The sequence below is a fragment of the Eptatretus burgeri genome, chromosome 5, assembly GCF_056783735.1.
Source record: "Eptatretus burgeri isolate ZD-2024b chromosome 5, Ebu_testis_v1, whole genome shotgun sequence".
Classification (NCBI taxonomy): domain Eukaryota; kingdom Metazoa; phylum Chordata; class Myxini; order Myxiniformes; family Myxinidae; genus Eptatretus; species Eptatretus burgeri.
Window position 1 is genome coordinate 67,846,183 of NC_140965.1, and position 16,385 is coordinate 67,862,567.

The 16,385-nt window shown below is 48.1% G+C and overlaps 1 protein-coding gene across 6 annotated transcripts in view; it reads left to right on the top strand.

Annotated features, from left to right (window-relative positions):
- Positions 1-10,557, top strand: part of LOC147026626 (uncharacterized) — a 121,466-nt gene extending 110,909 nt beyond the window's left edge. For all 6 annotated transcript variants that reach the window (XM_085882254.1, XM_085882257.1, XM_085882259.1 and 3 more), the window contains 4 exons: positions 7,533-7,609; positions 8,174-8,230; positions 8,550-8,643; positions 8,926-10,557. In XM_085882254.1, the coding sequence (XP_085738380.1) occupies positions 7,533-7,609; positions 8,174-8,230; positions 8,550-8,643; positions 8,926-9,550 (853 nt within the window). In that variant the 3' untranslated portion in view covers positions 9,551-10,557. The remainder of the gene's footprint in view (positions 1-7,532; positions 7,610-8,173; positions 8,231-8,549; positions 8,644-8,925) is intronic.
- Positions 10,558-16,385: the final 5,828 nt, after the last annotated feature.

Sequence of the window (16,385 nt, forward strand, 5' to 3'; positions counted from 1 at the left end):
AGCTGATGCTCAACCCCCTCACAACAGACAGATTCCTCGCATATTGGCCTCCATGTCCACCCTCAACGCATGTACAGTTTTATGCCTCAACTCCCTGAACAGCTCAGCTCTGCCATTAAGCCGGGCTCTGAGACTCTGTTCAATGGTATATCGTGTCACTTGAGGGAGAAAACTCTTCTTCGCCCCACGTTGAGTTCCAAGACATGATGGATTTCAAGATGGTGGTGTTGAAGGACTCCACAACTCTTCAGGATTCCCCAAAGCACCCAGACCCCCCAAATCCCCACTCAGCTGGTTTGCAAACTCCTCAGCTCCCCTCTAATCCTTGAGCGTGCCAACATCCAGCTGAGGATGGGATGGTACCATTCTCCCAGATTTAAGCTGCAACTTCAGAGTTGCTACAACAAGCCTGTGATCGGTATTGAGGAACTGATCACTCCGGTAGACCCTGCAGTTATGGATCATCCTCCAGTGCCTATCAATGAGCACATGGTCAATCTCCTTTGCCGCACCACCAGCATTGGAATACCAAGTCCAGTGATGAGCTCTGGGCGCTGAAGCCATGAACTCGCCACCCTAAGTCCATGACTTTTTGCAAAGTGAAGGAACTTAGTGCTACAAAAATTAAATTTATAAAGTACCAGCAACAATTCAACAAGTGAATATAATTGAGAATACATGAATATTATTATTTTTCTTCCACAACACCTTCAAGCAGTGTCTTCCATTAGCCATGTTGCAAGGCTCTTAAACTTGCGGCAAGGAACTGCTTAAGAACTCTGATGAGATTATCATAACACTGGATCAACAAGAGATATGCCGAGAAATGGACATCCCAGGATAATTGTCTCGTCGGCGCTGTTCAGACACCCGCTTCTTGGTCGCTTCTCTTGCCCTTTGCTTTTTCCTCTCTCCTTTCGCTTTTCTTCTCGTCACGCTTTTCTCTTCAGAACGCTTTTGTCCCCTCCTTTCTCTCCTCACTTTTTCTCCTCAGACTTGTTTCTTCAAAACGTACCTCTCGCTCATTTTTATATCCCCGGGCCGTCTCCGCGGGGTGCCGTCCGCCCCAAGCTCACCCTGCCCCACTGGGGCACGGTTACCATGACGACCCATGCGCTCTCAAAAAAAGGCGGCCGTCAGAGCTCACGAAAGATTGCCGCTGAGGAAGAATGGGGGTGGGCTTCAGAGCTCGTGAAAGAAATGGTGCTGAGGAAAAATGAGGGCGGGCTTCAGAGCTCGTGAAAGAAATGTGTGTGAACGTGTCTGTCATAAAGAAAAAAGCTTCCCATAAGAGAGGGGATCTATCCTTTACCCTTCTCAACGCATCACATTTAAGATCCCATTAGACATGGGGATGGGGCTAAGCTGAACATGCATTTAAGGAAATAACTGTCTGAGGACCTGGATGTGTGGATGCATTCATCAGGCCGGATTCTAAAATCCATAACAATATATATTGTTGCGAATTCGCGCCCGCCGGCGTGCGATCGGCCGCTCGACTCGAATGGCGGCCGCCTCGCCCACCGGAACGGACAATTCTGTCGTGACCCTCTCGGAACAACGCCTGGAGCTAGTCACGGGTGGGGGTTTAATCCCACCACGACCGTGCCAATTACCCACCCGCGCAGGATAGGGTTGCTCGCCAAATTCGATCTACCTAAGTACCTGCGCGGATGGTCGACCGGGCGATCGTACCACGCCACAGGCCGACTCCGGACACGAACCGCTTTCGCGGTCCGTTCCGTGCTACAGTGATAACCGAGCGGTGTTATCGTCGGCCTTGACGGTTCCAATTAATTACTGGGCGTATTAAGCCCACTATGAACCCTTAACGTGAAGCAGGATGGAGGGTCAATTAAAAGGAAGGAGACGAAGCGAAACGGGCACAGTTCAACATGCAAGCACTTTATTTACACGACACACGGAAAGCACACATATACAGTCAAACAGTAAAGATGCACATATCACAGTTAAAACAAAAGAAACAATGCAGAGCTACAACCAAATAAGACCGACACACGGCAACACTTAAACAGTTCCACTTTACAAGAAACGGCGCCATCACACATCCATACATAAACCCCAAAAAGAAAATGGTGACTTCCCTTTGGGGCCGTCGAATCCCTCTCCCACGTCCGTCGGCGTGGTCGCGCCTGGCCGCGACTCCGTGCCCTGGCGTGGTAGGCGAGTCCTCTCCGGCGTGCCTCGCGCCGGCACGTGTTGGCCGCTCGATGCCACGGATGGGGTTTCCGGCGCTATCCCAGCGCGGATAGAAGGGGGGTGGGGGAAACGTAGTTGCCCGAGGTCGCGGTGTGTGGAATGGCAGACACTCCGTCCCGCCAGCGGGGTCTCAGGACCGCCCCACAGAAGACCAGGCCAGCGGCCACCACAAAGAGAAGAGCGAGCCGGAAGAGCGGAAGAGGACGAAGAGAGCAAGAGCACCACCAGCGCTCCGCCCGTGTCCGACTTTAATAGCCCGGGACTCCGCCCTTCACTCTGCCCCTGTTTTCAGCTCCACCTCCCCTCGAGCTTCTTGGAGAAGCTTCTCGAAGGGGGCGTGCCCTCACGCTTTCCCTCCACCCCACTCCGTCCGGGGGCCGAGGGAGTCAGTTTTTGGCTTGGAGCCAGAGCATTATTCCCCCAAAAACAGGCCCCCACCTTTTCTCACCTTTGACCTTTGACCTGCATCGCTCTTCCACAACTCCAAAGCGCGGGGAAGTCAGACGGGAAAAACAGGCGGGAAAAATCCACGCGCCATCGTTGTGCCTTTTTCTTTCCCTCCTTGCGCTCTCGACTGTTTCCAACGCGGAAACCGTTGTAGTGTGGACCATGAAGGATGGCGTTCGTCAGCGGGGGTAGTGGAAAAGATGGTGGTGGTTGTTGTGAGGGTAATTATAGCGCGGTTGGCGTTGTGGCGGTTGTTGTTTGCGTGGAGCTTTGCCGTTTAAAATAACAATAGAAAAAGAAAAACGGCTATCTCAAAGGATCACAGCCCGAATGAATCACATAAATTCCCTCTAGACAACGGATTTGGGCTAACTACACATGTCCTTAAGAGATATCTCACCTACGGGACCTGAATGGTGGTTTGCGAATTTCCACAGCCGTAACACATACATGCAGACATGCATACAAATATATTGTTGCGAATTCGCGCCCGCTGGCATGTGATCGGCCACGTAACTCGAATCGCGACACGTCGCCCACCGGAATGGACAATTCAGTCGTGACCCTCCGGGAACTACCGCCCGGAGCCAGTCACGGGTGGGGGTTTAACCTCACCACGATCGTGCCAATTGCCCACCCACGCAGGATAGGGTTGCTCGCCAAATTCGACCTACCTAAGTACCTGCGCGAGTGGTCGACCGGGTGATCATACCATGCCACAAGCCGACTCCGGACACGAACCGCTTTAGCGGTTCGTTCCGTATTACAGGGATAACCGAGCGGAGTTATCGTCGGCCTTGAGGGTTCCGATTAATTACCGGGCGTTTTAAACCCACTATCAATCCCTTACGTGATGCAAGATGGAGATTCAATAAAAGGAAGGAGACAAAGCAAAGTGGGAAAACAGTTCAACAAGCAATGCACTTTATTTACACACACACACAGACAAGCACGTATGTACAGCCATACAGTCAAGATGCAACAAAAGCAAATGCAATACGACGCAGAGCTACAACCGAATAAAAGTGGAATTATTTACAACACTTATACAGTTCTACTTGTCGGACTGGCGCCACACACACACATTTACACAAAACCCCAAAGAAAAGAAAGTCGTGACTTCCCTGCGCGCCGTTGAGTCCCCCTCCCGCGACTTCAGCGTGGTCGCGCCTGGTTCCAATTTCCCTCGTGGCCGGCGAACCCTCTCCGGCACTCCTCGTCCAGACGCGTAGGCTCACGCCCCACAGCCGGTTCCGCCACGTCTCACGTCCGCGCCTCCCGCGTGGCAGGTGAGAATTCTACCACTGAGCCACCAAGGACCACCTCACGACGAACTCACGACCACTCCAATTCCAACTGCTCTCTCTCTCTCTCTCTCTCTCTCTCTCTCTCTCTCTCTCTCTCTCTCTCTCTCTCTCTCTCTCTCTCTCTCTCTCTCTCTCTCTTTCTCTCTCTCTTCGACCTCTCTCCACCTTTTTGTCGAGCGGGCTCCGCCCTCTGCTCCGCCCCGTTTTTGGCCCCGCTTCCCTTTGAGCTTCTGCTAGAAGCCTCTCGAAGGGGGGCGTGCCCTCTTGCTCTCCCTCCACCCCGCGCCGTGCGGAGGCCGGGGGAGTCAGTTTTGGCTCGGGACCAGGGAATTACTCCCCCAAAATGAGACCCCTCCCTTACATGACCTCTCACCTGCATCACCCCTCCTCCACTCCAAAGCGTAGGGAAGATCAGGCGGGAGAATCAAGCGGGAAAATCAGGCGGGAAAAGTCCGCGCAGGCTCCGCAAGAGCTTTTGTTCTGGCAAACCATTCGTGCGTTCCTGGATGGTTTCCACCGCGGAAATCATCTCCGTGTGGTCCGTGGTGGACGGCGTTCATAAGTGCGGGTAGTGGCGAAGATGGTGGTGGTCGTTGTGGTGAGGGTTGGACATGGTTGTTTGGTGGTTGGCTTAATGGTCGAAAATAACAAAACAGAAAGAAAAATGGCTAACTCAAAGCGTCGCAGCCCGGATGAATCACACATATTCCCTCAATACAACGGGTTTGGGCTAACTACACATGAACTTACCGAGATATCTCACCTGAGGACTCTTTATGGTGTAATGCGAATTTCCATAACCATAACAAAATATATATATATATATATATATATATATATATATATATATATATATATATATATATATATATATATATATATATATATATATATATATATAGATATATATTGCGGATTCGCGCCCGCCGGCGTGCGAACGGCCACGTAACTCGAATCGCGGCACGTCGCCCACCGGACGGACAATCCAGTCGTGACCCTCTCGGACTAACGCCGGGAACCAGTCACGGGTGGACCTTTCGGTCTCACCGCGATCGAGCCAATCGGCCCCCGCGTGGGATAGGGTTGCTCGCCAAATTCGACCTACCTAAGTACCCACACGGAGGGTAGACCGGGCGATCGCACCTCGCCGCAGGTCGACTTCGGACACGGGCCACTTAAGTGACCCGTTCCGTACTATCGGGATAACCGAGCGGTGTTATCGTCGGCCTCGACGGTTCGATTAATTATCGGGCGTATTCAGCCCACTACCAACCCTTTACGTGAAGCAAGATGGGGATTCAATAGAGGAAAAGACGAAGCGAAGCGGGAAAATAGTTCAACAATAAGCACATTTATTTCGCGATGAACGGAAAGCACACATATACAATTCCACCAAAAGCACATGGAAAAGAAGAAGACAAAAAGCAAATGCGACAATGCAGATCTATCCGACTACCGGGCACTCGGCAACACTTATACAATTTTACTTCACAGACGGCGCCGACAACACACATTCCCAAAGCAAAAGAAAAGAGAACCACCCTCCAGGATGAGGGGGTAGGCGGGCCTGGGTCCGAGACCGTGTCGGGCCTACCCGTCTGATGATGAGACGCGGAGCGGCGGTGGTGCCTCAACTCCGCGGGCCTCGCGGACAGTGTCTGGTAGGGGGTGGGAAGGGGCCCCCCTTTTGTCGCACTATCTCAGCGCGGGGGGAAACAGGAGGGGGTTGCTGATGCTCGGGGAAAGGAGGATTTCACAAAATCGCGGGTCCCGCGACGAGCGTCTCCACCACGACCTCGGTCGCGCCGCCGGCCTTTCTCTCCGCAGTTCCCCGAATCCGACGCGAGCACCCCCTCGTCCGCCTTCGCCGCCGCCGCCTCTCCACAGCTCCGTCCTCTTCACTCCGACTCCGCGAACTCCCAACTGCACTGAACTCTTCCTCCTGCGAACTGAACTGTCTGATGAACGCAGTCGTTTTTATAAGCCCCGTGGCTTCGCTCTTCCATCTTTGACCCTCTGCCTCCGACCTTTCACCTCGCTCCCCATTGGCCCGAGGAAAAGTGGGCGTGAATGCTTTTTGATCCATGAATTTGCATATAGCGACCGTCCACCAACGCCCTGGAGGCGGGGCCAAACCGCCCCTCGCTCACCGATTGGACGGAACAAAAGTGGGCGTGAGTCGTTTTTGATCCGTTTTTCTGCGGAAAGTCCGCGATGCTTTTGAACACGCTGCTCGGTGCGCGCTCTACACGAGTCCAGCATCGGTGCCCACGAGTGGCGCGAGATGACGGTGATGCGATGGTGGCGAGTTGTGACGGTAAAGGTCGTGGCGGTTGTGGTGAAGCGGCGTTGTGGTTGGTGGTTGTTGTTGTGAAGTGGCGTTGTGGTTGGTGGTTGTTGTTGTGAAGTGGCGTTGTGGTTGGTGGTTGTTGTTGTGATGGCTGTTGAGACGTGATTGGTGGTGGTAATAATGGCGGTTGGTCCAAAATAAAGATAGTAAAAGAAAAACGGCTATTCTGAAGAGTCGCAGCCCTCATGAATGACATTTATTCCCTCTAGACAACGGGTTTGGGCCTAACTACACATATACTTACCGAGATATCTCACCTAAGGGACCTGAATGGTGGTTTGCGAATTCGGTAACCACAACAATATATATATATATATATATATATATATATATATATATATATATATATATATATATATATATATATATATATATATATATACATGTACATATAACCGGGCGTAGTGGCGTGCGCCTGTAATCCGGCTACTCGGAGGCTTGGGTTGGAGGATCGCTTGATGACGGGGGCTCTGCACTGGGCAGGGTGTAGAGCAGCCCAGAATCATGGCGAAACCCAAATCCTGATCCCTGTGTCGTAAGAGGCGACCAGGGTTGCGTCAGGAAGGGCATCCGGCGTAAAACCTGTGCCAAATCAGTATGCGGATCATAACGGATGATCCGCTGTGGCGACCCCTAACGGGAGCAGCCGTAAGATGAACAACAACAACATATACATGTACATATAAATGTACATATAAATATACATGTACACATCCACCTGGGATCTATTATTCCCACGAATGGCCAGCCTAATGTTAATTTAGAGACCACCATACACCCAATCGGTATATCAAGCAATCCGATTCCAAGCGTGGGCTAATCCCACACCAGATATGAGGATGGATGTTAACCAACTTTAGATCCCCAGGGAAACAGCAATTGTTCTGAAACAAGCAATGCACAGGAGGCAGCTTCCCTGCACCTCAATGGATGGAGGCATGGAGCTTCCTTGCCCCTCAATGGAGTTTCTGCACCCCTCATTGGAGCTTTCTCACCCTTCAATGGAGCTTCCTCACCCCTCAATGGAGCTTCTCATCTCAAGTTTCCCCTCCCTTCTTCTTTTGTGTCTTTCACTCCCAGTATTTGCTTATTTCGTCGTGAATATTTCACTTTCCATTTTCCATGTCCATCATATGACGATGACGATGAGATCACCTATCTGCACAGCAGTCATTTATTTTCCTGTTCGCTGTTTTTTCTTCCTGCAGCTGTCCACCGGGGTTACAGGGTGTGAGATGTGAGGAGATTGCAACAGGAGGTGAAAGCATGGCAGAGTTTAAAGACGGTATTACACTAGCCCTCTTCTCTCTTTGTCCTCATCTTTAAATCTGATACTGTGGCTGTTTGTGTTTTTTCACGACACATCACATCTCCTTTTTCTCTATGTTGTTTTAATTACTATAACCTATTCATTTTTATATTTGCTTACTTTTAACACGATCTTATTTTTTCACTTCTTTCCTATTTTACTCATTACTGCCACCCCCCTCTTCTCTTCTCAACCCCTCCTTCATTCCACCATATTTGTCCTAACCTCTGTGCCTGAGAAAAACCTGACTACACATAACAGTAAAAGCTGGCATCGATCCACAACATTGTGGCTTACGAGGTCTAATGGGATGAAACCCAACAATAAAAACACCAAGTGTGCTGATGATTTCGTCATTGAATAACTAAGATTCAAACTCTGACTGCAGATTCAAACATGAGTCATAAATCTACATCGTCTTATTTTGAAATATAAAAAGTCGGCGAGTGTCCTTCAGACCTCATTCCCATCCATTAAGTGCCCCATTCTGCCTTGTTCCCCATGACACCCCCTCTAACCTATCCTTTTATTGTCCATCAGCGCTGAATGGTCGAGACGAGGGGACAGCCGCTTCGATGCGAGATGGAACGAAAGAAGGTGTGAATCACCTTTCCTGCATGTCATTGAGTAAGACCCTTCGGGTCTGTAGGTTTATTTTTCTATTCAATTGTTGAGGCTCATGGAGGAGTTTGATTATCATGTCAAATGTGGTGTTTTGTGTTATCTATTTCTGTGATGGCATTATACGACAGATGTACTATGAGGCAGCTTGAGGAAGAGATTTGGCAGCACGTCACTGGATCCATAACCTGCTTTTATATGCCTTTAAACAGTTCTTCAATTGGTTATTTTCAGTAGTTGTCGATGGCTTCTTGCTGTGCAGTGTGTACAGCATGTAATGTTTGTGTGTTTTCAGGACGAGGGGCCTGGCGAGGAGTTGTGGCCTGGGGAGCAACGGGGGGAGCCTGCATTCTGCTTGCCTGTCTCTTCCTTTCTCTCCTGCTGTCACGGTAAAATACACTTCATTCAATAAATTGTTAAGTGCAATGCATTGTTCGCCATTGATTTTGTGCCGTGGTGAGCACGATGCAATGAACATTTTTTTTTATTAGTATTCTGCATATAAAAATGCTGCAACAAGCTACAATCGTCCAATCGGAGCAGAACTTTGTATTGCTGAATCTAAAGCTTACCTAATAGTTCGTTAGCTCATATCAGGTACCTATTTTGTATGATTCATCGTGTGAAGGCAACAGGCCGTTAATTAATCCTTTCCCACTTCTCACCCGCAGTTGGCGCAGAGGGCGGTGTCGCATCAGCCACACGCCTTTACCTCGCCTCGACTGGCCGGTGCTTTTACGTGTGGGAGGAGAGTCTGATGGCCAACCGTCAGCTGCATCTTCAAGAACATGTGATCTGGAGATCAGCGGCCCACTGAGCCTGGAGTCTGCCAAGCTAAAGAGCGGCATACTACCAGAGACAAGCCCAACACGGGACTTGGAAATCAGTTGGCCAATGAGCCAGGAGAGGAATGGTCCACACCTGAAACAGACTGCATTACAACCTCAAGAAACTGGCCCACAAAGGGCCCAAGAAAGCAAACAAAATGGGTCACATTTGATACTGACTGGGCCCCAGGGCTTAGAATTTAATAGGCCGAAAAGGCTGGACTCTAATACCGAGTCTACAGAAGTTTCAACACAAGACTCACCAAGCTCTAAGCTGCAGGCATCAGACAATGAACGACAGTTGTCGGACACAAGGCCAAAAGGCCAGGTTCATGGAGCAGAGTTACCTGTGGTGCAGATGCAGATTGAAAGAAGCCAAAAAGGCCTGGGGTCAAATGGATTACAAGCACCGGCTACTTTACCGAAACCCAAAAGAAGACTCCAATCCCTTAGCCCCAGCTGCCCTTGATACACAGGGTGCAGAGGCCGCGTGTGAATTGACGTGGCAGGGTCACAGGACATTGAAATCTCATTGCAAAAGCCTACCAAGCCACAATCTTCCAGCTTGGCCTCCAGTTCCAAACAATGCCAAAACCAAGGCAACCTCATCTCTTACTGAGTTTAAAAAAAACAAACAAACAAACAAAAAAAAAAAACATTAAGTTCAACAGTACACAACTTTTGTGAATTCAGTTGTCTTTATGAGCAGGCAAAGCCTGGATTACTCAGTTTGAGGAAAGTCCAAGTACTTAGCCAAGCAAGGCCTCCACACTGGAGATGGGTGGGGTTCTTCTTTGTGATGCATCGGTCAAAGAGTAATATATTATATACAATAATATATATTATTATTATCGTTGTTATAGATTTAAAATAGAATTCTATCTACGAAACACGGGGCGCTTCAGGAGAGGACATCGAGGTTAGTCCACAGACAAATAGAGAAGGAAAGCTAACAAGACATAGAATGTTCCATAAACCTCTGAGTGAGGCTTCTGTGATTATTTTAGCAAAGTGCCTCCTTCAGCTGCTCCTCTTCCTCCTTGGGCTAATTTGTGTTCGTCGTTCACCTCTCAATAACGGCACCTCACGTTTCACCTCCTTTATTGCTACTGTAATTTTATCCTTGGCTTTTGCTATTTTTCCCCCACTCTTAAGCCAATGCCCATCTTCCATGTTGTGGTTGTGGTTGTAGTTATCGTTTACTGCATTGCTATATCAGAATCTGCCTGCAGAGCATTTTCATTATGTAAAACTGGTGCTGGCAGAAATGAGCTCTTGTTTTTTTAGTGGGTTGGTGTCAGGCTTAAAACGAGCATGGTGATCTGTTGAGCAGGGAGACACCTTGTGTGAAGGTTTGTTGGCATGTCCCGAATGAGGAATCTAGCTGGGTTTGGGGATTCCAATTTCAGTTGGTGATTCCATGGGGCTTAGGGCTGCTGTTTGGTCCAGACATATTCTATTAAATCCTGAATCTGACACCAGGATTGTCTTTTCTCCATGAATATGGATGTCATTAAGGATAGAATCTCTGATCTGACATACCATACTCCGTTACAGCAGCTTCTTGACAAGGGTCATGCTGGGTGGTTTGCCAACCCTCTCCCAGCAGCAGTTAGGGCAGGAATTTGGAATTTGTTTATGGTGCCGGCGATACCTCACCTACTCTTCACAAAGGACACCGACCATGGGATCTTTAACATCCACCTACGAATGCTGGAAGATGAGACGGTAAGTTTAATGTTGTTCCTCCGAGGGATTCAAGGCTCAAAACAAATTTCCGTCCAAACAAGAATTTCTGCACATTGATGAATTACCCTACCTACGAAACACTGGGATGATTTGAATAAGGTGTGTTGAAAGGAACAGAAAGATACGCAAGGGTATCAAAGACAGGTTTGGTCCTCCGTTTGAGCATAAAGACAATCAAGTAGTTGTCTTCGGTTCTGCCTTCAGTGCTATTACTTATTTTTATACTTTATCAAAGCTTGAAGTCTTCCTGGAATCGAACACGTCATATTTTACAGTATTGGGCGAAATTATTATGTAATATACGATAAGGTGGATTCCATGAGTTGCAGGGGTGGCAGGATGGTGCCCTCCACTAATCAGTTTTTTTATTTTTGTATACCTTGTCAAGGCTCGTGTGAGAGCTAACACACAATGCACATCAAGGGGGCATGAGACAAGAAGGGTGGGAGTGGGAGGGACAAAACAGTGGGGAACACACATTAGGAGATCTGTGGAAGGGAGAGGGATGGGACGGGGAACATGGGGAATAGAAGATGGACATTACAGGGACTTTCAGGAAGGAAAGCAGGGAATTTGAAGGAAGTGGCCTTGGGTGGATTATCAGGGGTAGAAAAGATCGAGGATTTGGCTGGGGTATGATAAGAGGTTGTGGTGAACAGCTGTTTTGAAAGCCTGGAGGGAAGAATGGGAAAGAATCGAGTGAGGGAGTTTATTCCAAAGGCGGGAAAAAAGAGGAATGAAAGAGTGAAGGTGAGCAGTGATTCGTGATTTTGGTAGTTTTACCAGAAGGAGGTTATTGGCTGACCTTGAGCGCCCTGTGGAAATGTGGTGGGGACAAATCGCAGAGAGAACAGGGGGGCAAGGCTGGAGAGGAGACGGTAGAAGACAGAAAGACCACCGACCAACCTGCGGTGATTGAGTGAGAGGCCCAAAGACTCAGCCTCATTGCGGGAGATGCTGGTGATCCGAAATGCCCTGGTTTCTACAGCGTGAAGCTGAGAAAGGTGGGAGGCAGGAGCACCAGCCCAGAGGGGAGAGCAGTACTCCATCAGGCTATGGACAAAAGCTTTGTAAGTGGTCAGGAGGGCCGAGGAAGGACTTTGCACGACGGAGGATTCCCGGTCGGCGACTGGCTTTGGAGGTGAAGTTTGAAATGTGGCTTTCCCAGGAAAGGTCATGGCAGATAGTGAGACCCAGAAGCTTGAAAGAAAGGACTTCTTCCAGAGGATTGTTGAGAAAGTGGATGGGGGGGTTTTCTAAACGGTCCTTTCGAAGAGATATAGTGAGAGTGTGAGATTTGTCCGGATTGAAAGACATGTTCCACGTGTTGGACCAGTTTGTGATTTTAGCCAGATCTGCAGTGAGCGAAGAAGCTGCTGCTTGCCGGTCTGAGGGATGACAGATGGTACGGCAGAGCGTGGAGTCATCAGCAAAGAGATATGCAGGATTTTCCAGGGAGTCGGAGAGATCATTGATGAAAACCAGAAAAAACAGGGCCCAGAACACTACCTTGAGGAACTCCATCCTGGACAGGAAGAGGGGATGAAAGAATGAAAGATTAGGGCCACACGTTGGCTGCGACAGGAGAGGAAGTCTGCGAGCCATGAGTGGAGATGGCCTTGAATACCATGGGAAGAGAGTTTGGTGAGTAGTGCAGGGTGCCAGACTGTATCAAAAGCATGTGATATGTCCAGGGATACGGCTCAGATTTCCTGTCTGGCATTGAGGACCTCCATCCATTGATGGGAGAGCAGAAGCAGCATATCCAGGGTAGAGTGACCTGGTCTGAAAACCAAATTGATGATCAGAAATCAAGCCATTGGAGAAGAGGAAGGATTTCATGTCTGAAGCGATGATGGATTCCATAACCTTGCTGATGATTGGGAGAAGGCTGATTGGTCTGTAGTTGCAGGGATCTGTTTTTGCACCTTTTTTATGCAGGGCAGTGATGTTTGCAGATTTCCAAGCAGAGGGCAGATAACCTTGAGCAAATGAGAGGGTGAATAGAACAGAGAGAGGGTGAGCAAGAGCAGAAGAGCAGGCTTTGAGGACACGTGGGCTGATGCCGCCTGGACCGGTTGCAGAATCTGAGTCGAGGTTTGACAGCAAGCTCTCCACCTTGTCAGGAGAAAAGGATACAGAGTCCAGGGACAATTGGGTGCGACTGGGTAAGGTGGGTAGAGAAAGTGATGGGTTTTTGACACAAGATTTAGCTGCAAACACCGAGTTTAGGCATTCAGCTTTTTCACGTGCGGTATCAGCAGTGCGGCCATTTGAGGTTAGGGAGGGGATCTGGAGGGGGAACATACACCAGAAGCAGATTTGATTAGACGCCACCAGGATTTTGAGGAGGGAGAGAGGTTTGAGAGTTCAGACTTGAGATTAGAAAGATGTTGTTTTCTGGCTCTCGTGAGTGTCGACACACACTTGTTCCGAGCTTCATGGAAGGAACTGAGATTACCCTCAGTTGGGTTTGCTTTCCATGAGGCAAAGGCAAGTTGTTTCAGGACAACTGCCTCACCACAAGCTTCAGTAAACCAAGTCAGGTCAATATATGGAAAATACCCCCTCAACCCCCAAAAAATTGCTACAAAAGGTTTCTCAACCGATTCTGGTAGGTTTTAGTGTACTTTATAACATACTAAAAGTTTACCAAAGTATGACCCCCGGAAAAGTGTTTTTTTCAAGATGGCGTCCAAGATGGCTGCCGAAACCTTTTAATGATAATAACTCTGTAACTATCAACTCAAATTTGATTATCTTGGTGTCTATTCCTAGGTTTTTGGGGGCAAAGAACACATTGAGATCATAAAAAAATGATGTTGGCCTACTATGTAACATCAAAATTCAATATGGCGTCAACAATGAACACATTGTAACCATTTTTATATCACATAGCGTAAGTTAAGATTTTTTTACTGCAGTGGCTTTCCATATTTTCAGTGCTGCCATCAGTTGAGAAACCTTTTGTACCAATGTTTTGGGGGTTGAGGGGCCATCTTCTTGTTGGCAAGTGCCTGCATAGCCAGCTTATAACGGAAATGGCCAAAGACAATCCCGAGATTCAGACACTGCTGGATCAAGCCGAGGAATTGTACTCCTCCCTTCTTAGCGGAGAGACGACGCTAGGAGATGCTGCTTGTTCTGAGGTTTTGATCCAACTCGAGACAGTAACGGAGAAAAAGAAATCTGAACTTGCTCAGACCTCAAAAACCAACCAGTTATTGCATAATTATCAGCGTATGGTTGGCATGGCAAGAATGTTGATCAAGGCGGATCGTACTGGGTCTTGGTTGACGCATTTGCAGGCAGTGTCCAATTGCCTAACTGTCTTTGCTGCAGCTGGGCACTTCCATTACCTGCGATCTGCTCATTACTACCTGCAGCAAATAAGCAACCTGGAGGAAAAGCACCCAGACGTTTATCGAAAGTTCCTTGATGGTTTTCACGTTGTTCGTAGGAGCAATCAGTGCTGGGCAGGGCTTAGTAGTGATCTTGTCATTGAACAAACGTTGATGAGGTCTCTAACTCGCAGCAGTGGGATGACCGAGGACATGCGAAACCTTTGGACCTTATGTGCACCTGTAACATCCGAGTACAACAGTGCGATGCAGGATTTCGCAGACCTGACCTGTACTACAAGTCCGCAACACAAAGACTCAACTGATGCACGCATCAAAAGAGATGCATCTGATCTCGAGAAAATTCGGATAAAGCTTGCAGCCTGCTCACCCTTCACATCTGATTCTACTCTGAAAAACATTGTCAATGGGATAGTGGCTGGGCCAGATGTGAATGTACATGCCTTTGAATCGGTTGGGAACAAGATCATTGAAGATATAATCGGAAAGTCGGCATTTACTTACAAATTCAAGCGAAAAGACAGAGCCCAAACCCTTGGGAATATCTCTGCTGTGAAGATTGCTCCTGATCGTATCATTGATCCTGCCCTTCTGTTCCAGCGTTTCCTTGTGGTGTCAAGGTCAGGATATCTTTCCCTTGAAGATGTTTTGACGTATGAACTAAGCCCCTACCCTCCAGCCCTCTTTGAGGTCAGGAACATTCTTCGAAAAGCAGACAAACCTCAGCTTGCTCAGGGAATTCGAGACCATGCTGCGGACTTATCAAGTGAGGCTGTGATGAACTATTCCTGAAACAGATTGTTACGTGCTCGATGGTGGCTCTTTGCTCCATCCTTTACTGTGGAAGAAAGGCGACTCATATAATGCAATAGCTGAGTCTTATGCAGACTTCACTGTGAGACATTACGGACTAGCGACAGTGGTGTTCGATGGCTATGGTGAAGGTCCCTCCATAAAAGACAACACACATGAGAGACGAGGACAAAACCTTCACCCTATTGTTAGTTTCACTGCAGAAACAGAGTTTTCAGGCAAAAAGGAGGACTTTTTGTCTCGTGACAAAAACAAGGCAGACATGATTGCTCTCATCAGCACAGCACTAACTAAAAGGGGATGCCATGTCATTCAGTCACCAGGGGATGCCGACATTGATATTGTTAAGGCAACTGTTGAACGATCCCGTCATTGCACCACAACGTTGGGCAGTGAGAATACAGATTTGCTGATCTTGCTCCTTCATTACTCTACAACAGACAATGAGATCATCTACTTCCGTTCTGACACAAACATGCAGTCAAAAGAACACAAAGTGTATAACATTAACCTGTTGAAAGACACTTTAGGAGACGATGTGCGCAATGCGTTGCTCTTTGTACATGCCTACACAGGCTGTGATTCAACTTCAAGGATTTTTGGCATCGGAAAAAAGTCAGCCTTCCGAAAATTAGTGAAATCTGATCCTGTCATGAAGTCCTGTGCTAGTGCATTCATCCTTCAAAACAAATCTCAAGAGGACATATCAGATCTTGGAAAAGACCTGATGGTTGATCTCTTTGGTGGCAAGTCTAATGATACGCTATCATCACTGTGCCATATCATTTTCACCAAGAAAGTGGCAACTGCTCAAGCATTTGTCACTCCTGAACGGCTTCCACCAACATCACCTGCAACAAGATTCCATAGCCAACGTGTGTACTTTCAAATTATGGTATGGATGGGGATGGCAAATGAAATGAACCCAACTGAATGGGGATGGAAACAGGAAAATGATCAGTTAATTCCAATTATGACCCAAAACAATGCTGCGCCTCACGAACTCTTGAAAATTATCCATTGCAACTGTTCGAGGGGGTGCAAATCCTCTCGACGCAGCTGCAGATGCTATGGACTCCCCTGCACTGCTGCATGTGGCCCTTACCAAACTGAAAACTGTGACAATCCAAACAACACTCAAGAGGTCGATACTGAGGAGGAGGATGACACTCAAAACTGAACGCTCTGAAACTTATTCTATGGACAAAGGTTGGATTTTTGGTGTACATAATAGGCCAACAGCATTTTTTATCATCTTAATGTGTTCTTTACCCCCAAAAACCTAGGGATAGACACCAAGATCATCAAATTCGAGTTGATAGTTACAGAGTTATGATCATTAAAAGGTTTCGGCAGCCATCTTGGACGCCATCTTGAAAA